Here is a 23,592-nt window from a genome sequence, read left to right as displayed (position 1 = left end):
CTCTGTGCATGCTATTCCTTACTTTGAAATAGCACATACAGAGGCAACTTCCTACACCTCTGTTCTGTGGGGAGTAGAGCGCGCCCATGGCTTTGGCCGTGTGTGTCCTTTTTGAGCTTTTCGATTGCTGTATCCACCTCCGGCCCAAACAATTGTTCTTGGCTGAACTGCATATTTAGCGCAGCTTGCTGGATTTCTGGTTTAAAACCCGAGCTCCGTAACCACGCGTGCCTACGAATGGTTACTGCAGTGTTCACTGTCCTTGCTGCAGTGTCTGCCGAGTCCATCGCAGACCTTATTTGGTTGTTTGAAATCGTTTGTCCTTCCTCAACAACCTGTTGGGCACGTTTTTGGTATTCCTTGGGCAAGTGCTGAATGATATGTTGCATCTCATCCCAGTGTGCTCTGTCGTAGCGAGCCAGTAGAGCCTGAGAATTGGCAATCCGCCATTGATTGGCTGCCTGTGCTACCACCCTTTTGCCTGCTGCATCGTATTTCTGACTTTGTCGGGCGGTGGTGCGTCTCCTGAGGATTGGGAGTTTGCCCTCTTTCTGGCTGCTCCCACTATCACCGAATCTGGTGTTAGTTGCTGTGTTCTAAACACAGGGTCCGTTGGGGGAGGTTTATATTTCTTCTCCACCCTAGGCGTGATGGCTCTGCCTTTTACTGGGTCCTGGAACACCTGTTTGGCGTGTTTTAACATGCCTGGGAGCATTGGCAAACTTTGGTAAGAGCTGTGAGTGGATGCCAAGGTGTTAAATAAAAAGCCGTATTCTATTGGCTCCGCATGCAGTGCTACATTATGGAAGGTAGCTGCCCTTGATACCACCTGCATATATGCAGTGCTGTCCTCAGGTGGTGACGGCCTTGGCCGGTAGCAATCGGGACTATTGTCTGAGACCGGTGCATCATATAAGTCCCATGCATCCGGGTCATCTTGTCTCATCCCCGTGTGTGTTGGCAACTGCATTGGAGTTGTTGCTATCGGGGACAGGTGTGGTGAATGCAATGGTGAAGGCTGTGGCGAATCCCTTGGTGGTGTCTTGTCTCTTGCCACCTTTGCCCTTGGCTGCATTTCCGCTTCCTGGAATGCTAGCTTTTGCTTCATTTTTATTGGAAGAAGAGTTTGAATTTTCCCCGTCTCTTTCTGTATGTGCAACCTCCTTTGGGTATGGTCTGGCTCTCCCATGCCTAGTTCCTGCTCAAATCTGTGCCATTGCATTTGGCTGGAAAAGCCGTGATCTTCTGTATAGGAGCCTGTTTTCAGCTCAGAGGCTGCATGTTTCGACACCGAAGGTTTCGGTATGCTCTTTTTCGGCTCCGAGGAAACTTTTTTTTTTTTTTTTTACTTTGGGGGGTGTCAAACTCTTGGTGCCGAGATGGTTCGGAGCCGGTATCTCGACCGGGGTCGGATGTCTTCGGCTGCTGGGAGGCTTTTTTCGGTGCAGATGTTTGGTCACTGTGTTTTCGGGTAAAGCCATGGCCTGTTGGCAGTGGCATCCCCTTCGGCTTTATAATTTGAGTGAGTCTTTGCCGGGGCTGATTTACTCAGTTTGTTGCTGCGCCTTCAGCTGCTCAGTTTCGGACTCGTCCGAGTCCGAATCTTGAATGGAGAATCTCTCTTCTTCCTCGACGATCTGTCTGGCCAGTGTCAACGCCATCTGGAGTCTTCTAGCACTTCCATCGCATAGGGTCTTCTTCGATCGAAATGCCCGACAGGCCTCGCAAGTATCCTCCCTGTGTTCCGGTGATAGACACAGATTACGGAACAAGTGTTGGTCTGTATAAGGATACTTTGCGTGGCAATTCGGGCAGAAACGGAAGGGGGTCCGGTCCATGAGGTTTGGAGATGGACGCGGTTGAGCCGACCAGGCCCTGCTGAAGAGTGGAAGCCCCAAAGGGCCGCCGGAGCGCTTCTTTTTTTCGGTGTCGATGTGCTAACACTAAACCGGTACCGAGCGCGAACAATACCGTCAAATTTTCCGATAACTAGCTAACTTTCCAGATTCGAAATACGGAGCGAAAAGGAACACGTCCGAACCCGATGGCGGAAAAAAACAATCTAAGATGGAGTCGACGCCCATGCGCAATGGAGTCGAAATGGGAGGAGCCCCTTGGTCTTGTGACTCGAAAAGACTTCTTCGAAGAAAAACAACTTGTAACACTCCGAGCCCAACACCAGATGGCGGACTGTGCACAGCATGTGTATCTGCAGCTACACATGCCATCGAACATATATATATACATACATACACACACGTACACTGAGTAAGGGAGATTTTCCATATATATATCTGTTCGTGGCATGAGACGCTGCAGATGTCTAATGTAGGTAAGGCTCTTTCGGCTACTGAGTCTGGTTGTGGAAAAAAAGTCTGGGAGTTCCACTGTTTGGTTTAGGTGGAACGTGATATGACTTTTGGTAAGAACTTTGGATTTGTACGGAGCACCACTTTATGTTTATGTATTTGTATAAAGGGTTCTTGTATAGTGAATACTTGTATTTCGCTTACCTTTCTAAGAGATGTGATAGCTACTAGGAAGGCTACTTTCCAGGTTAAGTATTGCATATCACAAGAGTGCATGGGTTCAAATGGTGGACGCATGAGTCTTGTTAATACAATATTGAGGTTCCACGAGGGAACTGGTGGTGTTCTTGGGGGTAGGATTCTTTTTAAACCCTCCATAAATGCTTTGATGACTGGGATTCTAAAGAGTGATGTTGAATGTTTAATCTGCCGGTAAGCAGATATTGCTGTGAGATGTATTTTGATAGAAGAAAATGCTAGGTTTGAATGTTTGTAAGTGTAATAAATAGCCTACAATGTTTTTTGCAGAAGCATGTAGTGGTTGAATTTGATTAATATGGCAGTAATAAACAAATCTTTTCCATTTGTTTGCGTAACAATGTCTTGTAGTAGGTTTTCTAGCTTGTTTAATGACCTCCATACATTCTTGTGCAAGGTCTAAATGTCCAAATTCTAAGACCTCAGGAGCCAGATTGCTAGATTGAGCGATGCTGGATTCAGGTGTCTGATCTGTTTGTGTTGAGTTAACAGATCTGGTCTGTTTGGTAGTTTGATATGAGGTACTACCGATCAGGATTAGTAGTGGTGTATACCATGGCTGACGGGCCCAGGTTGGTGCTATTAATATCAGTTTGAGTTTGTTGTGACTCAATTTGTTTATTAAGGAAGGAGTGGGAGAGGGGGAAAAGCGTAAGCAAACATCCCTGACCAACTCATCCATAAAGCATTGCCCTTGGACTGAGGGTGTGGATACCTGGACGCAAAGTTTTGGCATTTTGAGTTTTCTTTTGTTGCGACTAGGTCTATTTGTGGCGTTCCCCAGCTTCGAAAGTAAGTTTGTAGTATCTGGGGAAGAATTTCCCATTTGTGTGTTTGTTGGTGATCTCAACTGAGATTGTCGGCTAACTGGTTTTGAATCCCTGGGATGTACTGTGCTATTAGGCGAATGTGATTGTGAATCGCCCAATGCCAAATCTTTTGTGCTAAGAGACACAGTTGTGATGAGTGTGTCCCTCCCTGTTAGTTTAGGTAATACATTGTTGTCATGTTGTCGGTTTTGACAAGAATGTGTTTGTGGGCTATTAGCGGTTGAAATGCTTTCAATGCTAGAAACACTGCTAACAGCTCTAAATGATTTATATGCAGTTGCCTTTGTTGAACGTCCCATTGTCCCTGTATGCTGTGCTGGTTGAGGTGTGCTCCCCACCCTATCATGGAAGCATCTGTTGTGATCACGTATTGAGGCACTGGGTCTTGGAATGGCCGCCCTTGGTTTAAATTGTAAGTGCGGGGAAGCCATCTTAAGGTATGTAGTGGACACTGGTCAACATGAGTGGTCCAACTACATAATGGCTTCTGCAACCCTTTTTACATGTTTGGAATCAAACATGTTGGAATCAAACATGTTGGAATCATGCAACTACACCGATTAGAGTGATAGTTGCGTGATCCCCATGTACTCTGGGGGTTCTTTGGAGGATCCCCAGTTCTGCCTGTGCTGCCTTATAGGGTATGGCTGCTGCTGACCCCAGACACTGTTCTGCCCTCCTGCTGGTGAGCCTAACTCAAGCGGGGAAGGCAGAACAAAGGATTTCCTGCAAGGGAGAGGCGTGACCACCGCACCCTTTGAAACAGGCGTTCCTGTGCTAGGGTGGCCACTGAGAGCCACCAGACTGCTTTAATTCCCCCCCCCCCCCTGCATAATCCGGTTGGCACTGGTTCCCGCTCTGGCATGAAGCCACACAAAGGACAGGGGGAGGGGGAGCAGGGGGGTGTGACCACCTCCCCTGCCTGGCTCCTTCCCTACGGAGGTGCACAGAGCTCTGCCAGGAGGCCACTTGATTCTGCCAACTTGAAAATAAACTGTGCAGAGGCCCCTGGGAGCATATGACTGCTTAGGGCAGGTAGATGACATCGGACTCCTCTGATAGGTGGGTTACCTCTGAGAGTGACCAACCCCCTTTTACGGTTACTTAAGGGCTACCCAAAGGGTGGGTCCTCAGGTTCGTCGAGCAGGACTCTACAAGGAACTCTGCAAGACATCTTCTGCGTCTGGCGTATGAAATCGCTGCTGGTCTGCTTTTGGAACTGAAGCATGACTGTATCCAGTTGGGAGAGCTCCCACTGCAACATGTTCCTCCAGCTCCTGCAATATTTCTGCAACATCCATGTCTGTGCATCCTCCAGGGTCACAAGGACTGTTTGCACCAGGAAGCATGAAGGGAATCTCCCTGGAGTGAAGGAGTCACTTCCCAGCATCCACAGACACCTCAAGACGACTGGTTGGTGGATCCTGCTGTCCCACAGACAACGTAAAGACTCTGCTCACAGGTGGTGGTTCTGTGGTCCTCTCCGGGTCCAACTTGTCTTCTGACCAACTTGGGAAACGGTGGGCCCTTGCTGCAGCCACTGGAACGGAACCCCTGTGCACTGCGACTGTTGCACTTGACAAGGCTTGTTGGCTCTTCCCCCCCCTAAGAGATATTCGAGGTCCTAGAAGATCCAGCCTCCAGCACTCCGCAAATCCGGATTCAGCTTCCACTCAGCAGTTCCTGCGACGTGGGACTCCTATTTTGTTGTGCTGCTGAGGCCTCCCTGCGCCTACTGCCAGTGGGTCTCTTGTGGGGGCTCCTACGACTTCAGATGGCATTACTCACTGCTGAAGGCCTGCTAAGGGTGAAGTAACAAGGACCTTGCTGGTCCTCCAAAACCTGCAATCTTCCTTGCATCAGCTATTTGCATTTGCCAAGGCTTGTTGGTGGTCCTGCTGGCCACTGACTCTCCTGCAATCTGGCGACTGACGTGGGAAAGCTAGTGGTCTACTCCAAGGAACTCCAGCATCCCCCTTGACTCCCCAGGTGGATTTCTTCCTTTACTCTCCTGTGGAACTTCACCTCCAAGAGGGTGAGCATTGCCTACCTGCACATCTGAGTAGTTTGGACACAGTCTCCTTTTTCAGGCTCTCCACCTCCTGGTTTCACCGGCCTGGTCCACAGTTCGTGACAACAGAGGCTTCCATTGACCTCGAGGGTTTCCGACACCACCTCACCCCTATGCAACTGGGCTCCCTGGTATAGGTACTCCTAGGTATCCACAGGTAGGGGCACTCTCCAACATTCTTTGTGCCAACTGGTTTCCTTGTGGTCCACTGGGAAGGATCCTGAATCCATAAAAACAACAGTCCTGTGTTAGCCTCTGGGACACCCCACTCAGTAACAGCTCTGCACCCGGGCGCCTGTGGGATTTCTAGTACCTACCTTTGGTAATTTCCTATTCCCCAAACCCTGGACCCTAACACTTACCTTGTTTGGGCACCTTTATTCCTATACCACTTTTAGTATACGATTTACCCTCCCCCATCCCCCTCTCATAGGGCGCCATGCATTTTTATGCTTTTGCTGACTGTTAAAGTGTATATTTTTGTGTGTTGATATCTCCAGGTGGAGATACTAATTTTGGAGTAACTTTAGTGCTGTAATAAATAAACCTTTATTTTTACAACACCTGGTGTGGTTCTTTCTTGTCAACAGTGACTGACCGACTACTGTGCTATTGCAAGTGCTTTACATAACTCCAGGATAAGCTTCAGCTGCTCGCCTCGGCTACACCTAGAGAGCTGTTGTTATCTGGACACCTATTCACTATAACGAAGGGATGCCTGGACTTAGTAGAGGGTGCCACATCATAGGTGTACGCCATAAACTATGCCAACCTGCTACACATTTATATACTGTTTATTTGCAGATGTCTAACACTCCTCTTTGACATGCCTAAGGCTGTTCGACCACACTAATCCCCTTAATAAAACATTACTTTTTTTTTTTTTTTTTTAAGCACATTGGGATTGCTACAGCAAACCTGTCTACTAGTAAGGGAACCCCCTGGACTCTGCAGGATATAGCTAATTTTGATATATCATATACACAGACAGCTCACTACACAAGTCAAATACACAAGGAAACCCAACATCCAGTAGCACAGGCATACTACCCAAAACTGATACCGCAATTTACTCAGACCTTATGGGAGAGAACACACAAACCGTAACATGGCATGTAGGACATAAGCAATGGACACCAGATACAGAGCACTGAACAGAGTTCATTAGAAACAGCCAGTGGGCAGTATTATGAAGAACAGAGGTAAAAAGTACAGTGCCTGTCAGACTCTGCGCTTGTGAGGCAGGCAGTGACTACTGGGCCTCAATAACAGGGGTTGAGTTTATTTGCTGCCTAAGTCCTGGGGCCAGCCCTTGGCTCTGCAAACTGGGCTAAGTGACATCTTTGCCACACTTGACCTTCAGGTGGGCAAGGAGTCATGCTGATCAGCAAGGTGGTCTATCAACAGACACAAAGTGAATGTGCAGCCCACTTTGTGTCTTTGAAAAATTACTTTAATATCACTGTTGTAATAAATTCTACACACTCCAATAGTCACATATTTGGTGTTACTGGTGGTATTTCCTGTGGTCGCTACAACCACTCTGTTATCTCACCATCCCTTCCCGACTACTGGGTTTTCCTTGCTCTAAGGGCAATTCAGGAGCAAAGTGAATTTGGGTAAAGTCCACTCTCACAATTCCTTTTGTCTGCTGCCATGCATCACAAGGGGTTCTCCCACACACCGGGGGAAAGCTGCAGAGAAATGGAAGCTCCATTTCAGTCTGGCAGGCCAGGTGCAGCCAATATTCAGCAACAAATGCAGGTGTCATCTTACAGCTGCTGCACTGGGTAGGCTTTAAGGCACTTCAGGGCAAGAAATCCAGACTGTTCAGATGTTCTCTCACCTCTGGGAGGCTCGCTGTCAGCGAGACACAACCCTGGTGGCACAACAGTGCTCAGTACTCAGTTGAGAACTCCCTTCCCTTGGTCATAGAGAACTTGAAACTGGAACAAAGTGGGGTGGTTGGTGGTCACAGCTTTATACACTGCCTCAAACCGTAGTACCCATTTGAGAGGGGTCTGCTTTCAAGGGCCCATCCAAGGCTGTTCTCCAGACAGTGTGTTCATTAAGGTTTCACACAGCAGGTAGTACTGGGTTCTCTATCCTGAAGTACACAAAGGTGCACAAAGAGGTGTGACGTTTCTGCACCACCAAAGGCAACTTCATCACTTTTTACAACAGAGCCTGCAGCCTCCTCCATCTACCATACACCAAATTACAGTGATGAAGACTAATCAGCTCCTCACGACCCAAATACCTCAGCAAATATCTAGAGGAGCCCTGTCTTCACACTTCTCCCTTAAATGACTGGATCCCCCTCCCTCCACCAACAGGAATATTAACCATCTACATCCACTTCCTGGGAAAATAGTTCAGTTTCCATCTTGGATATGCCAGGCCAGGGGGGTCTTCAAAAAGGATCTCATAGGCTGCCACATTATGGTCACTCACCCACCCACCATAGATGTGTTACACTGGCTCACAACCGCATCTAACACGAGTGCTGGATAACAGTGCAAGGGTCTAGGTTAGCAAAAAGAAGCAGCACTTTACACAAGTGGGCCAGCAGGGTGCAACCAGAGTGAGACATAAAAAAAATTTGATAACAGATTCTATTCAATTCTTTTAACACTGGATTGATGCCATGGAGGCTCTATGTTCTGAACCCACAACAGGTGGCCTCGGATGAGGGGTACGTAGTGACCCTCACTCAGAGGAGCATTCATTTTGGGTGACCACTGTTAAGGCCTGCAGGAAACTAGCTTCATATTAGCATGGTTACCCCCACTTTTTGCTGGTCAGTGTTCACTGGGATCCTGGTAACCAGGACCCCAGTGACTGGGCTCTCTCCCTTTAAACTTGGTTGCTTGGACCACAAACATCCCATGTAGGAAGTTGCTCTGCATATACTATTTCAAAGTATGAAAGTGTGCACAGAGTCCAAGAGTTCCCCTTAGAAATAAGATAGTGGCAAAATTAGATAATTCTAATGCTCTATTTTGTGCTCTATTAAGCAGTAGGCTTATCAGAGGGTAGTGTTAAGCATTTGTTGTACACACACACACACACACACACAGGCAATAAATGAGGAACACACACTCAAAGACTTACTCCAGGCCAAAAGGTTTTTATATAGAAAAATATATTTTCTTAGTTTATTTTAAGAACCACTGGTTCAAGATTTACAAACAATACTTTAAATAAAAGGTATTTCACTCAGGCATTCTAGGAACTTTGAATTATCACAATAGCATGTACAGTTTTGACAAAAATGGCAATAAGCTATTTTAAAAGTTGACAGTGCAAAAATCAACAGTCCCTGGGGGAGCTAAGTAAATGTTAAGTTCACAGGTAAGTAAAACACTTACAGGGTTCAAAGTTGGGTCTAAGGTAGCCCACCGTTGGGGGTTCAAGGCAACCCCAAAGTTACCACACCAGCCGCTCAGGGCCGGACAGGTGCAGAGGTCAAAGTGGTGCCCAAAACACATAGGCTTCAACAGAATTAGGGGTGCCCCGGTTCCAGTCTACCAGCAGGTGACATCGGAGGGCAGACCAGGGGGGTTTTGGACAAGCAGGCACAGAAAGTACACCCTCAGCGGCACAGGGGCGGACGGGTGCAGAGTGCAAACAGGTGTCGGTTTTCTAATAGGAATCAATGGGAGTGGGAGACCCGGGGGTCTCTTCAACGATGCAGGCAGGCACCGGGGGGGGGCGCTCCTCGGGGTAGCCACCACCTGGGCTAGGCAGAGGGTCGCTCCTGCACAGGAGTTCGGTTCCTTCAGGTCTTGGGGCTGCAGGTGCAGTGTGGTTCCCAAGCGTCTGGTTCCTTGAAGCAGGCAGTAGCAGTCAGGGGGAGACTCTGGATTTCCTCTGCAGGCGTCGCTGTGGGGGCTCAACTCTGGCTACTCACGGGCTCGCAGTCGCTGAGGAGTCCTCCCTGTAGTGTTAGTTTGCACCCGATGCCCCCGGCTCGACCTGCGGAAGAGTGGAAAGTCTCACGCTTCCGGAGGGAAACGTGTCTTCTTTAAAAGTTGCTTCTTTTTTTCCAAAAGTTGCAGTTTCTTGAACAGGGCCACTGTTCTCAGGAGCTTCTTGGTCCTTTAGATGCAGGGTAGTCCTCTGAGGCTTCAGAGGTCGCTGGACCCTGTTGGATGCGTTGCTGTTGCAGTTTTCTTTGAAGTAGGGAGACAGGTCGGTGGGGCTGGGGCCAAATCAGTGGTCTCCGTCTTCACTGCAGGGCTTCAGGTCAGCAGTCCTTCTTTAGGTTGCAGGAATCTATTTTCCTCGGTTCTGGGAGCCCCTAAATACTCAATTTAGGGGTGTGTTTAGGTCTGTGAGGGCAGTAGCCAATGGCTGCATGTTACAATAAATTGCACACTGGCATCAGTGTGCATTTATTGTGCTGAGAAGTTTGATACCAAACTTCCAAGATTTCAGTGTAGCCATTATGGAACTGTGGAGTTCGTGTTTGACAAACTCCCAGACCATATTCTCTTATGGCGACCCTGCACTTACAATGTCTAAGGTTTTGCTTAGACACTGTAGGGGCATAGTGCTCATGCCCATATGCCCTCACCTGTGGTATAGTGCACCCTGCCTTAGGGCTGTAAGGCCTGCTAGAGGGGTGACTTACCTATGCCACAGGCAGTGTGAGGTTGGCATGGCACTCTAAGGGGAGTGCCATGCTGACTTAGCCCTTTTCTCCCCACCAGCACACACAAGATGTGAGGCAGTGTGCATGTGGTGAGGGGTCCCCAGGGTGGCATAAGACATGCTGCAGCCCTTAGAGACCTTCCGTGGCATCGGGCCCTTGGTACCATTTACAAACGACGAGTGCCAGGGCTGTGCCAATTGTGGAAGCAAAGGTACAGTTTAGGGAAAGAACACTGGTGCTGGGGTCTGGTTAGCAGGGTCCAAGCACACTTTCAATCAAATCTTAGCAAAGTCAAAAGGTTAGGGGGTAACCATGCCAAGGAGGCATTTCCTTACACCCCACATTTGGCATACTGGTGCCCTCTTATAAGTCCCTATTATATGGTACCCAGGGTATTGGGTGCACCAGGGGTTCCCCATGGGCTGCAGCATGTATACTGCAACCCATCGGAGTCCATGTAACATGTGTCTGCCATTGCATCCTGCATAAAAATGTGCATGCACCCTTTCACTACAGGTCACTGCAAGTCACCCCCATAGAAGGCCCTCCCAGCCCAGAGGACAGGGTGCAGGTACCGGTGTGTGACGGCACCCCTGCATGAGTAAAGGTGCCCCTACGAAATACAGCTAATTTTCCTGGACTTTATGAGTGCGGGGACACCATTTTACACATGTACTGGACATAGGTCACTACCTAACCACTCCCCTGTCCACCACCACCCCAGGGGTGGTGCCCAGAGCTCCTTCAGATGGCCCCTGGATTATGCCATCTTGAATGCAAGGTGGGCTGAGGCCCCTGGGAGCATCCGAGTGGCCAGGTCAGGCAGGTGACGTCACTGCCTCCTCCTGATAGGTGGTCACCTGGCTAGGCAACCAATTCTCCTTCCAGGGCTATTTAGGGTCTCCCTCTTGGGTGGAGCCCCAGATTAGACGGGCAATACTCCAGCAGGACTCCTTTGCAACTCTGAAACGTTGTTTCTCCGGCTCCTTCCAGCAACTGCAACATTTCCCCAGCTGTGCATCCTCTGAGGGCGGCAAGTCTTTTGTCTGCAAAAGAAGGAAGAAGGAATCTCCCTTGGAGTGAAGGAGTCACTCCCCTGCATCCGCAGAGACCAACTGCGTGTATCTCTGCTCATCCTGAGCTGCGTGGATCCTGCATCACTGGTGGTGGTCTGAAGGGTCCCTTGGTCCTCTCTGCTAGCTGTCCAACTTTGATGAAGGTAATCCCACACAGGACAGTACCCCCGTGCACCGCGCCTCTTGCAGCTACCAAGGATTGTTGACATTTCCTCTAAGGGATCTTCAAGCTCCGTGTAGCCCCAGACTCCACCACTCTTCCCTTCGACGCACAGCCCTCTGCGTGCTTCTCCTGCTGCATGGGACCCTTCTTCAGTTGTGCTGCGTGGGCTCCTCTGCAACTCCTGGGTCCTCTTCCAGTTGGTCCTCTACGAGGCCACCTCTTCTGTATACTCTCTGCATTGCTGAGGGTCCCCTGGGACTCCCCTCTGTGGGTTGAGTCCACCTGGACCTTGCTGGTCCCCGGCAGCTCCACTTTTTGTTTACTGCGACTCTTGCCTTTGCCAAGGCTTGTTGGTGGCTTTTCCAATACACAGAGGGTCTGCAATCTTCCATCCGGCATGAGACGTCGACTGCACCCTCGAGGAACTCTTCGACTCCAGGGCTGCACTGCTGACAGTCTTCATCCTACAGTCGACCAACTCCTACACCCACAGACAGGTGGGTAGTGGCTCCTGCCACCACTGGACACTTCCAAGAGTACAGGACCTGGTCCCCTTCTTTTTCAAGATCCTCTTCAGGAATCCACTGCTGGTTTCTTGCAGTCTTTTCTGGGTGTTGCAATATCCTTCTTTTTAGGACTTTAGGTGGGTTGGAGAAAAAAAAGTAACTTACCTCTTTTCTCCTGGTCGCTGGGGGGCACTCTAGTACTTACCTCTGGGGTTTCCAGGTTTCCACAGCTTACCTCTACCGGTTCTACTTCCTTGGGTGGGGACCCAACTTTTGCATTCCACTTTTAGTCTATGGTTTGGTCCCCATCCCCTCATTATTGTCTATTGCTTTTTACTGTTTTCTATTACTTTTTATGCCGGTTTGTGATTGCTACTGTACATATATAGTGTGATGTCTTACCTCCACCAGGCCAGCTTCCTACAGAGTCAGCTTCTCCAAGCAAGCATCTCCAGGGCACTCTCAGATTGTAGCGGTCAGAGGAGGAAAACCATAGGTCAGGGCAGAACAAACATACAAGAAAGGACAGCACAACCCTTCCAAGCTGCAGAGAGTACTCCTAAAAAGAGCACTTAAATTATAGCAGATGTCATGTGTAGGAAGTTGGCTCTGTATGTGCTATTTCAAAGTAAGGAATAGCATGCACAGAGTCCAAGGGTTCCCCTTAGAGGTAAAATAGTGGTAAAAATAGATAATACTAATGCTCTATTTTGTGGTAGTGTGGTCGAGCAGTAGGCTTATCCGAGGAGTAGTGTTAAGCATTTGTTGTACATACACATAGACAATAAATGAGGTACACACACTCAGAGACAAATCCAGCCAATAGGTTTTGTTATAGAAAAATATCTTTTCTTAGTTTATTTTAAGAACCACAGGTTCAAATTTAACATGTAATATCTTGTTTGAAAGGTATTGCAGGTAAGTACATTAGGAACTTTGAATCATTTCAATTGCATGTATACTTTTCAAGTTATTCACAAATAGCTATTTTAAAAGTGGACACAGTGCAATTTTCACAGTTCCTGGGGGAGGTAAGTTTTTGTTAGTTTTACCAGGTAAGTAAGACACTTACAGGGTTCAGTTCTTGGTCCAAGGTAGCCCACCGTTGGGGGTTCAGAGCAACCCCAAAGTTACCACACCAGCAGCTCAGGGCCGGTCAGGTGCAGAGTTCAAAGTGGTGCCCAAAACGCATAGGCTTCAATGGAGAGAAGGGGGTGCCCCGGTTCCGGTCTGCTTGCAGGTAAGTACCCGCGTCTTCGGAGGGCAGACCAGGGGGGTTTTGTAGGGCACCGGGGGGGACACAAGCCCACACAGAAATTTCACCCTCAGCAGCGCGGGGGCGGCCGGGTGCAGTGTAGAAACAAGCGTCGGGTTTTCAATGTTAGTCTATGAGAGACCAAGGGGTCTCTTCAGCGGTGCAGGCAGGCAAGGGGGGGCTCCTCGGGGTAGCCACCACCTGGGCAAGGGAGAGGGCCTCCTGGGGGTCACTCCTGCACTGAAAGTCCGGTCCTTCAGGTCCTGGGGGCTGCGGGTGCAGGGTCTTTTCCAGGCGTCTGGACTTAGGTTTCAGAGAGTCGCGGTCAGGGGAAGCCTCGGGATTCCCTCTGCAGGCGTCGCTGTGGGGGCTCAGGGGGGACAACTTTTGGTACTCACAGTCGTAGAGTCACCGGAGGGTCCTCCCTGAAGTGTTGGTTCTCCACCAGTCGAGTCGGGGTCGCCGGGTGCAGTGTTGCAAGTCTCACGCTTCTTGCGGGGAGTTGCAGGGTTCTTTAAAACTGCTCCTTGGAACAAAGTTGCAGTCTTTTTGGAGCAGGTCCGCTGTCCTCGGGAGTTTGTCTTTTTCGAAGCAGGGCAGTCCTCAGAGGATTCAGAGGTCGCTGGTCCCTTGGAAGGCGTCGCTGGAGCAGGATTCTTTGGAAGGCAGGAGACAGGCCGGTGAGTTTCTGGAGCCAAGGCAGTTGGTGTCTTCTGTTCTTCCTCTGCAGGGTTTTTCAGCTAGGCAGTCCTTCTTTGTAGGTTCAGGAAATCTAATTTTCTAGGGTTCAGGGTAGCCCTTAAATACTAAATTTAAGGGCGTGTTTAGGTCTGGGGGGTTAGTAGCCAATGGCTACTAGCCCTGAGGGTGGGTACACCCTCTTTGTGCCTCCTCCCAAGGGGAGGGGGTCACAATCCTAACCCTATTGGGGGAATCCTCCATCTGCAAGATGGAGGATTTCTAAAAGTTAGAGTCACCTCAGCTCAGGACACCTTAGGGGCTGTCCTGACTGGCCAGTGACTCCTCCTTGTTATTCTCATTATTTTCTCCGGCCTTGCCGCCAAAAGGGGGGGCCGGGGCCGGAGGGGGCGGGCAACTCCACTAGCTGGAGTGTCCTGTGGTGCTGTGACAAAGGGGTGAGCCTTTGAGGCTCACCGCCAGGTGTTACCGCTCCTGCCTGGGGGAGGTGTTAGCATCTCCACCCAGTGCAGGCTTTGTTACTGGCCTCAGAGTGACAAAGGCACTCTCCCTATGGGGCCAGCAACATGTCTCTAGTGTGGCAGGCTGCTGGAACTAGTCAGCCTACACAGACAGTCGGTTAAGTTTCAGGGGGCACCTCTAAGGTGCCCTCTGGGGTGTATTTTGCAATAAAATGTACACTGGCATCAGTGTGCATTTATTGTGCTGAGAAGTTTGATACCAAACTTCCCAGTTTTCAGTGTAGCCATTATGGTGCTGTGGAGTTCGTGTTTGACAAACTCCCAGACCATATACTCTTATGGCTACCCTGCACTTACGTCTAAGGTTTTGTTTAGACACTGTAGGGGTACCATGCTCATGCACTGGTACCCTCACCTATGGTATAGTGCACCCTGCTTTAGGGCTGTAATGCCTGCTAGAGGGGTGACTGACCTATACTTGCATAGGCAGTGAGAGGCTGGCATGGCACCCTGAGGGGAGTGCCATGTCGACTTACTCGTTTTGTTCTCACTAGCACACACAAGCTGGCAAGCAGTGTGTCTGTGCTGAGTGAGAGGTCTCCAGGGTGGCATAAGACATGCTGCAGCCCTTAGAGACCTTCCTTGGCATCAGGGCCCTTGGTACTAGAAGTACCAGTTACAAGGGACTTATCTGGATGCCAGGGTCTGCCAATTGTGGATACAAAAGTACAGGTTAGGGAAAGAACACTGGTGCTGGGGCCTGGTTAGCAGGCCTCAGCACACTTTCAATTGTAAACATAGCATCAGCAAAGGCAAAAAGTCAGGGGTCAACCATGCCAAGGAGGCATTTCCTTACATCATGCAAATATTAAAAGCATCTAAAACACTGAATGAACTACAACTTTTGAGCATCCAAAACAGGTAACTGATGTTAAGTTTGGAAACAAAATGTGCACGTCGTAAGGCAAGCCAATCATACCCTGCTGAATAACTATTGAATCGAGCCGGAGTTTCATTTCAGCACGCTCCACTATTCTTTCTTCCACAGTGTTATCGGTGATAAAGCGAAAAACTCTAACAGTCTTGGTTTGGCCGATCCTGTGGGCACGATCCTGGAGAGGAGAAAAATCCAAAGCAAAAACATGTGACAAGTGGGCTGGAAATTGGCTTACAGTTAAAATGCCAAAAATTACAAACTTCAATATTATCAACATTATGCTTTTCAAAGTCAAATCAAAGGAAAAAATATTTTTTTATCTGACAAAGGCAGAATGACTGGCCTGCAAAGGGGAAATCTCTTTGTGAATATGTAACTGTAGTGCTTCTTGGCACAGATAACTGGACAAAATCCTAAGAAGAACCAGTGACGAGAAACCAGGAACAAGGTTTCCTCAAATTATCCAGATTTGGAGTACCCTCAGAATTCAAAGTGCACAGAATTCCAGTTATGCAATGGGCATAGAAAGACTTGGCTGCATCAGGGACATATGGCCTTGAGTATCATGAGGAGACACCGATTAAAAAAGCTCATGGAGAAAGTTGGGCAGTATAAATGAAGTTTGAAAGGCGCAAAACACGTTTTTTGGTACACTATTCCATCTACAATAGTCATTGATTGAATTAAATGCTAGAGCCAATTATGGTTATGTGGACATACAGGAAGAGCCAAGTGAGACATTAATGCCTCTCATTTAATGAAAGGGCAGGGGGAAATATGAAATAGAGGCTACAGTTGCGTCAGGAACCTTACATCTATGGATTATTCAATTGCTTATATTCATCTGCTACACACAAAAGTTTGGGTGCGTTTCCATTTGATTCTATGTCAGGACCAGAGGGTCCGATTATGCTGCTCTTCCTTTACTGCCAAAACCAGAAAATATCAAAACAGTTATGAACAAAAAACTAAAGGCCATATGGATATCAAAACACATTTCACATTAACACCACCTCCCCAGTCCGCCCTCCTCCATGCAGTCAAATCAGAGTAACACCATCTAGCTGCCTCTTTCTTTGCTGCTTGGCAGTCAACATTAATGCTTTGTGGATTGCTTTATCTATAGATTCTTACATTTCTACATTGATTTGTTTTTCACTGCTACTGCATTGGCTCATTTGGTCATATTTGTGAGTGCCCACTTTCTCCTTCCTCTCCATAAAATACTTAGTTGTGAGCCTCTCTGCTTGCTCATTTTAGCAGTTGTCTCAGATCGTTGTGTGCCCTTTGGGTGCGAGGCCTGAGCATGTGTAGTCCAATTGGGTGCCGTGTGCAGCCATCCTTTGCAGTCTACAGCCTGACCCTCCTTCGCAGCTCTGTGGTGGTTGAACGTGGCTGCAGTCACTGACTGGGAGCCAGCAAGAGGTTCCAAATCAGACGCCCCATCCCCACCTCCAACCTCAGGGACAATCTATACACCACGTCTGGCTCATTCTCCCTGCTCTATTCCTGGCATAACATTTTGGAGAACTTTTTGTTGCAGTCACAATCCTTTTTGGAATCTTTGGCCTAGGAACTTAACACCCCTCCCTGCAGGACCTACTGGGTGCTGCAAGAAATCTGGTGACCGGCTGTGCCTGGGAAGTGCTCGCTTCTCCTTCAGAATGCTATTTTGGGTTTCATTGCCAACTCTTTCTACTTCCTGTGTCTGAAGACTTGGTAATTGCCATCATGTCTGCCTCGGAGCCCTATGACTCCACATGGCATAGAACTTTTGAGGAGGAAGGTGAATATTTTGATGGTTTTGAGGAGACTATGGACATGTCAGTAAAAAAAAAAAAAAAAAAAAAAGATTATATTTACACATTTCTATTTAAATAATCGGTCAGTCAGGCCATGGCTTTTGCTCTTCAACCCATTACTGATCAGTTGGAGCATTTGATCAAAATGAAGAAATCTGCCTCGGGTTCCTCCACTTCCACTCAGGGGAGTTCCTAGAGTCCTCAAAAGAATCCTATTAAACTGCAGAATGGGCATCATGCCAAGGTTCTGGCTCAACTCTCAGGATTGGCTGGGAGTTCATAGATAGTGCCCATGGACCTTCACAGCCCCTGACTCAGAGCCTGGCCAGGGTGATTATGACAGTGACTCTACCTCCTCTCATTCCTCTACTTAGATCCCCCAAAACAACCCAAAAAAAAAAAGTCAAGAAAAGAAATCCTGTGATCTCCCCAAAGTGCAACTTGGGCCTAGAAGCTCCAATCCTTTACAGTTTGCACCTATGGAGATTACCCACCCAAGGCCTCAGAGTGGTCTCCTGCCCCAGCTGTGGCAGAGTACAGGCAGCAGTCTGAGAAAGAGTTTTGACAAAGAGGTCATAAAAGATTGTGTGCTGAATGCCCCAGACCTGACTCCCAGACAAGATGGTCTCGATCCTGAATAGAGACCAGAGTACTAACCTTTTTGAAGAAATATGCCAGGGACCCCAAAAAGGGTACTAACAGGTGTAGGAAGCTGGCTCTTTATTTATCAAAATGAGATACATTGTCCAAAGAGTCCAGGGGTTCCTAACCAGCGGAGAGGGGCTTGCCCTTGCAACCCAAAAGTGCACTTTTAGGGGGTAGTGCGGTTGAGCATCCCTAGGCTTATTAGAGGAGTGTTAGACATTTGCAAATACACAGTCAATAAATGATACGCAAACGCAACTCAATAAGGACATCAATGCCAATTTACAAAAAACAAGTATGTTTATATATGTTTAGGCAGCAGAATCAATACAATCTGGTAAGTATGTTTTGCAAGAAAAAAATCTTTACTTTTGAAAAGTCGACAGTGCAGTTTTTGGAAGCTGAAAGGTTATCCTATGGAGGAAAATCAAATATGGCTAACAGGTATAGTACAGCGACTTACATGACCTCCTGAACGTAAGTTAAGTATTGGGCAAGGGTTAGCACCACACCAACAGGTCACACCGGGCAGCCGGGTGCAAGGTGTGGTACAGCATTGGGTACCCAATGTTAGTCAATAGGGATCGGTCCAGTTGAAAAGAGGCTGCAGGCTTGGACAGGGAGTCCCGTCAAGGAGAACCAACAGGTGGGTTCAAGTCTTGAGATGCTCGGGGAAGTGGGGACACCTCAGGTCCTCTTCTCCACAGGCCAGGGGAGAAGGGTGCAGAGGTGCTTTGAGGTGTTGGGGGTTTCTCCACCAGGAGCACTCACAGTCACCAAGTCCAGAAGAACAGTCCTTTAAGTTGTTGCTAAGTACCGTATGCAGTGCAGTCCATAGGACAACATTAGGGCACCGGAGGCTGAAAAGCAACTACACCCAGATGCCTTAGTGCCTCCCGAAGTGACCTGTTGGTGCTGCTTTGGACCTTGCCCATACTGCCTTTAACTCAAGATGGGTCCTGTAAGTCCCTACCAAGTAACTGCATGCAGTTTATGTTTCCCCCCCCCCCATAGGATGACATTAACGCTCCGAAAAACGCACTGTCAACTTTTAAAAACTATAGAGATTCATAACTCAAAGTAAATCTTACTCCAGTGATCTTTGAATCAAAATGTACATAGAAGTATGTGTTCTTTTTATAAATTGGTGCCTGATTTTGTTTGAGTGCGTCACTTACTGCCTGCCTGTGTGTGCAATACATGCTTAGCACTACCCTCCACTAGGCGTAACTGCTCACCCACAATACCACAAAAGCGAGCATTTGGGTTGTCATTTGTGCATCCAATTCCTCTGGATTTTGCTTGGACTCTTTACACAGTGTACCTCTTTTTAGCCCACTAAAAGAAGAGCCAGCTTATTACATGCACTGATTAGCCTGCTTTTCCTCATGACGAGACGTTGTGTAGCAAGATGTTTAAAACTCATGAGAACTGTACTAGATTGTTACTTGCTGATTCGAATGGTGAACTTTTGATTGCTATACAAAAAAATGTAAAACCTGTGGCAGCTGCCAATCTGGCCCGGTGGGTCAGATGGGTTATGGCTGAGGCAGGTATTTATGTTAGTAGCAAAGGGCATTAGAGGCAATAGCCACACAAGCAGAATGTACACTCTGCTCATGTGGCTATGGCCTCTAAGGTTCTTTTGGGGTTTTAAGTGGAAGATATCCTGAGGGCAGCGGAGTCGTCCTCGGATTTGACGCTTAATCAGTTTTATTATAAACCAGTTATTCATACATCTACTTTGGTTGTTAGCTTTGAACTAGCATAATCTGAGCCACTGGTCTGGGACACAGGATACAAAAAATTATATATTTCGTGACAAGATTTTGATTCTAGTGTTTATGGTGGAGTGCATACTGTAGTACTGTAATGACAGATTCTTTATATATAATTTAATTTCTGTGGACTTTGGATTTCTTTCCCAGCCAGATTCGGAACATATTTGTTGTATATAGCTTAAATGGTTTGATGTGCAAGGGGATTTGTAGTATTTTGTTTACAAATGTTTTGATTGCCAGGTGTGGTTTTAGCAGTAAAGGAAGAGAAGCATAATTCTTGCCTCCATGTCCTTTATAGGATCAAAAGTTCTTCTCGCAAAAGCTAGAAAATGTTTAATTCACTGCATGAAACCTTGATTCTCTGAAGCATGTGTTTGGAACATCCCAAGTTTAAAACATAATCAAAAGCCAAGCTCTGAGAAGATGGTTAGCTTTCCGACCTGGCAGGCACAGCATGTGGCCACTCACCATAGCTTGAAGATCAACTTGAGGATTCCAATCTGAATCATACATAATAACAACATCGGCAGTAGCAAGATTAATTCCAAGTCCACCAGCTCGAGTGCTCAGCATAAAGATGAACTTTGTGCTGTTTGGGAAATTGTAGGCATTGATCGATTCCTGTAAGAAAAAGGAAAATGATTATCCCAAAATTTGCCAATTCTTCAATAGTTAGCCAAGTACTCTGAAAATCACTTTTTCTATGTGTTGAAACAGCAAGAGAGAGGTCAGTGACAGACAGAACTTCCTCTATGAAGAGGCAAGATATATTCTGTTATGACAAACTAGAACGCCTTAATAGGCAGGTTTTAGCAATGTCTAAGATCAGCCTAACAGACAAGCTCAGAAGACTCTGTAGGCATGCCGCAATATAGCATTTTCTAGTCTAATACACGTTTCCAGTCAAAGCCCTGGCAGACCTCCAATTATAACCTGATAGGATACTGCAATATGCAGATCCCAAGACCACCTTCCCAACATAGAGAACACTGGAAAGACTGCTTCTTAACTTTTCACCTTGCAGAACGGCAAAACCAGATGCTACACAAGCCAAGCATCAACAAGCTTCTTAGTTCAGGCATTACAATTCTCTCAACTCAAAATGCTATCTTGGCGCAAACTGGTACTTCAGCTATACTCACTTGTCGTTCTTCATGAGGAGTTTGTCCATCAAGTCGGCAATATTCATAGTTGCGCCACATGCAGTAATCTTCCAGGATGTCCAGCACCCTAGTCATCTGGCTAAATATCAGGACGCGAGAGTCTTAAACAAAAAGAAAAAAGTGAAACAGCACCTGTAACAAGTAAGTCACACACAAAAAGCAAATACACAATACGATTAAAAGTTCTTTAAAATGACGGGAAAATGACAAAAACAAACTACAAATGAATGCACAATACAATCTGCTATGGTTTCACACAATCCTTGAATTGTTGCAAACCACCCAATCAAATTCATCAGCTCAAGAGTCAAGTCCTTAAATTACAACCTAAAAGCACCAATTCTCTCCCCACACCCTACCCCAATACTTCTTTGCCTCCCCTCCATCCCTTCAACCATTCCACACACAACAGCAACATTTTCTACACTAGAGACTGGAAGTGATGGTGTCTTGCAGTAAAGTGATTAACTTGGTATTTCAACTTACTTTGTTCTTTGAGTTTTGGCAGCAGTTTGTCTAGCACCACCATTTTGCCTCCATTCGTAACCAAGTGCATGTCTGTTGTGTATGGTGGGCCAGGTTCAGCACCATCGAAGAGATAAGGATGGTTGCAGCACTTTCGAAGCTGCATCAAAATATTCAATAGCCTCATTTTGTCAGTCTTGCCTGAAGAGTTCAAGATGTCTATATCCTTCATTAAAATCTTTGTGTACCTGTGGCATAACCATTTAAGCATGTTACTTTTCAAATTCTGACATTTACAGAGCAAACAGATGACTGCAACAAATTAATTTCATATGGGAACGGACGTTCTAATAAGTGTATAACAATTGCTTCTGTAATATCCTGTTCAGACCACCTTCCGACTGCTGCAAGAAAAACATTAAAAACATTCAAGTTAAGAGGGGGGGGTAGGGAGTACTTAGCAACCACCCCGCAGAGGTAGTAGCTGTAAATAACCAGGGAGAACCCGGTTTCATTGCAGGGGAGAGGTGTGCTTCCCCTGGACACTGCCCTGCACACAGGGGAATGGGGACTTGGAATGGGGACTGCTGAACTGGGCACACACTGAGCAGCTCAACTTGTCTAACCTAAATGAACCGCAAATATGGGCACACTCTAAATGGAAAGGTGCCTGGAAAGAGGGGTTGTGGGGGGTGGATGACAACTGCCCGACCTCCACCACCCCCTTGCCCCCACAGTGACACGGAGGAGGAACCTTTCAGCACTACTCAGGTGTCCACTGGCACCACTGAGACTGCTCGGGGGGGTTGTAAGGTGTCACCTATTTATCCCGGGGAGGGTGTTAGGTGTTTGATGCTAGAGTTCATAGAGCCATCTGCATATTATGAGAGCTGGGTCCCGATTATCAGTGAGGGATAGCTGCATGACAGTCTCATACCTTGGTATACTTTACATCGCCCGGATGACTCGATATCACAAAGGATATAGAATGATATCATGGAACAGTAGGAGGCTCAACAGTATGTCAGCATCGGAGAGTTATCTGGGGGGGGGGGGGAATGTGGGGGGTGCAAATATTTTTACGACTCAACATATGCATCCAATTCTAACCAGCCTAGATTTTTTAACGCAATATCGCAGTACCCTGTATGTCCAACCCTGCTGTCACTGGTGTTGACTTCAACTGTCATCGATTTTAGATTAGATCGCTCACAGACTCCTTTCACTTACCATTATTTGACCTACATGTACGCCTGGATGCCTTCCACTGCACCCCTACAGTACATAATATAGATCACAAACTCAGAGTACTCCGCTAGAACATCGACCACAACCTGATCATCATACTTACGTGATACCACCCCAAACCTGTACTCATATTTGCAGGCTTAAAACTGAGAACCTACAGGACCATGCCTTTCAGCAAATAGGAATGGCAATACATAATTACTTGCAAAGGCAGGGTCTACCACACCAGTCTTGGTAGCGTGGGAAGCAATTAGGGGAAAATGTATAGCAAATGCAGGAGGTATTTGACAGTCCCTGACCTTCCCTGATATCTAAGGCCCAAGCACAGGAACTTACACTTAAAGTTTTAGAACAAGGTAGATACTATGACTAAGGCAAACCAATCACTGTTTGCTGAGAAAGAAAAGCCAGCAGAATTAGTAGAAAAAAATAGTCTGCTTTGTTTACAAGGAGTATATGGTCACGGCTCCAGCAGAAAAGGATAAAACTGGAACGTTGCTGGCTTGGCTCGCGCATCCAACTAAAGCTATAGCCAGCGGTAAGGTGCCGGGATCCAATGGACTCCTGTTGGAGTTTTAAGTCACCATTAATTCACCAACTAGCAGCAAACCTTATCGAGGTCATACCAGAGTGTAATACAGCTATGAATATTAGGTGGGTGACAGTAATATATGTTATGTCAATTAATTCAGATACAGAAGTAACTTCTGGATACTGAAAAGGATTTTGATAACCCTGACAGGGAGTTTCCATATACAGTGATGGGACTGGATAGAGGCTTGGACTGGACCAAACTCCTGGGGCAATGTTGGATGCTTACAGAGTGAAATGGAGCATGAGGCAGGGATGCCATCTATCCTCGCTGTTTGACACCGTGGTGGAGCTGCTGGAGAGTAGAGCAAGGCACTTATTACTATGGTATAATAATCCAAGGTAATATAAATCTCATATACATACATCAAATTGTCCCTCCAAACAATGGCAATGCTGATCTTTTTCAACGACAAACAAGCCGACATCTTAGGCCACCCACCTTCTTAACGAATTCAGAAATGATAGTCTCCCTACATCACATGCCAAAGGAGACTCCCACCCCAATGGGGATTAAGTCTATAGAACGGAACTATACATCCTCAAAGGTAACGTGGGTCGAGTGATTCCAGTACTATGCATGGGAAGGAAGGGCTTTCCCCCTGCTCCAGTGGCTGAAAACCCAAGCGGCTTAAGGTGGAAACCCATGGCTACAGCCGGTTGCTAAATAGGGTT

At 47.2% G+C, this 23,592-nt stretch overlaps 1 protein-coding gene across 1 annotated transcript in view; it reads right to left on the bottom strand.

Moving 5' to 3' along the window:
- Window positions 1–23,592, bottom strand: part of SMARCA5 (SNF2 related chromatin remodeling ATPase 5) — a 413,986-nt gene that overhangs the window by 296,413 nt on the left and 93,981 nt on the right. Inside the window, exons 11-14 of the mRNA XM_069242595.1 lie at window positions 21,100–21,326; window positions 20,593–20,714; window positions 19,919–20,071; window positions 15,265–15,397 (exon numbers count right to left, since the gene is read on the bottom strand). Of these exons, the coding sequence (XP_069098696.1) occupies window positions 15,265–15,397; window positions 19,919–20,071; window positions 20,593–20,714; window positions 21,100–21,326 (635 nt within the window). The remainder of the gene's footprint in view (window positions 1–15,264; window positions 15,398–19,918; window positions 20,072–20,592; window positions 20,715–21,099; window positions 21,327–23,592) is intronic.

This window comes from Pleurodeles waltl, chromosome 1_2 (assembly GCF_031143425.1).
Source record: "Pleurodeles waltl isolate 20211129_DDA chromosome 1_2, aPleWal1.hap1.20221129, whole genome shotgun sequence".
NCBI lineage: Eukaryota > Metazoa > Chordata > Amphibia > Caudata > Salamandridae > Pleurodeles > Pleurodeles waltl.
Note: the sequence above shows the minus strand (reverse complement) of the source record. Positions and strands in the feature narration are given on the sequence as shown.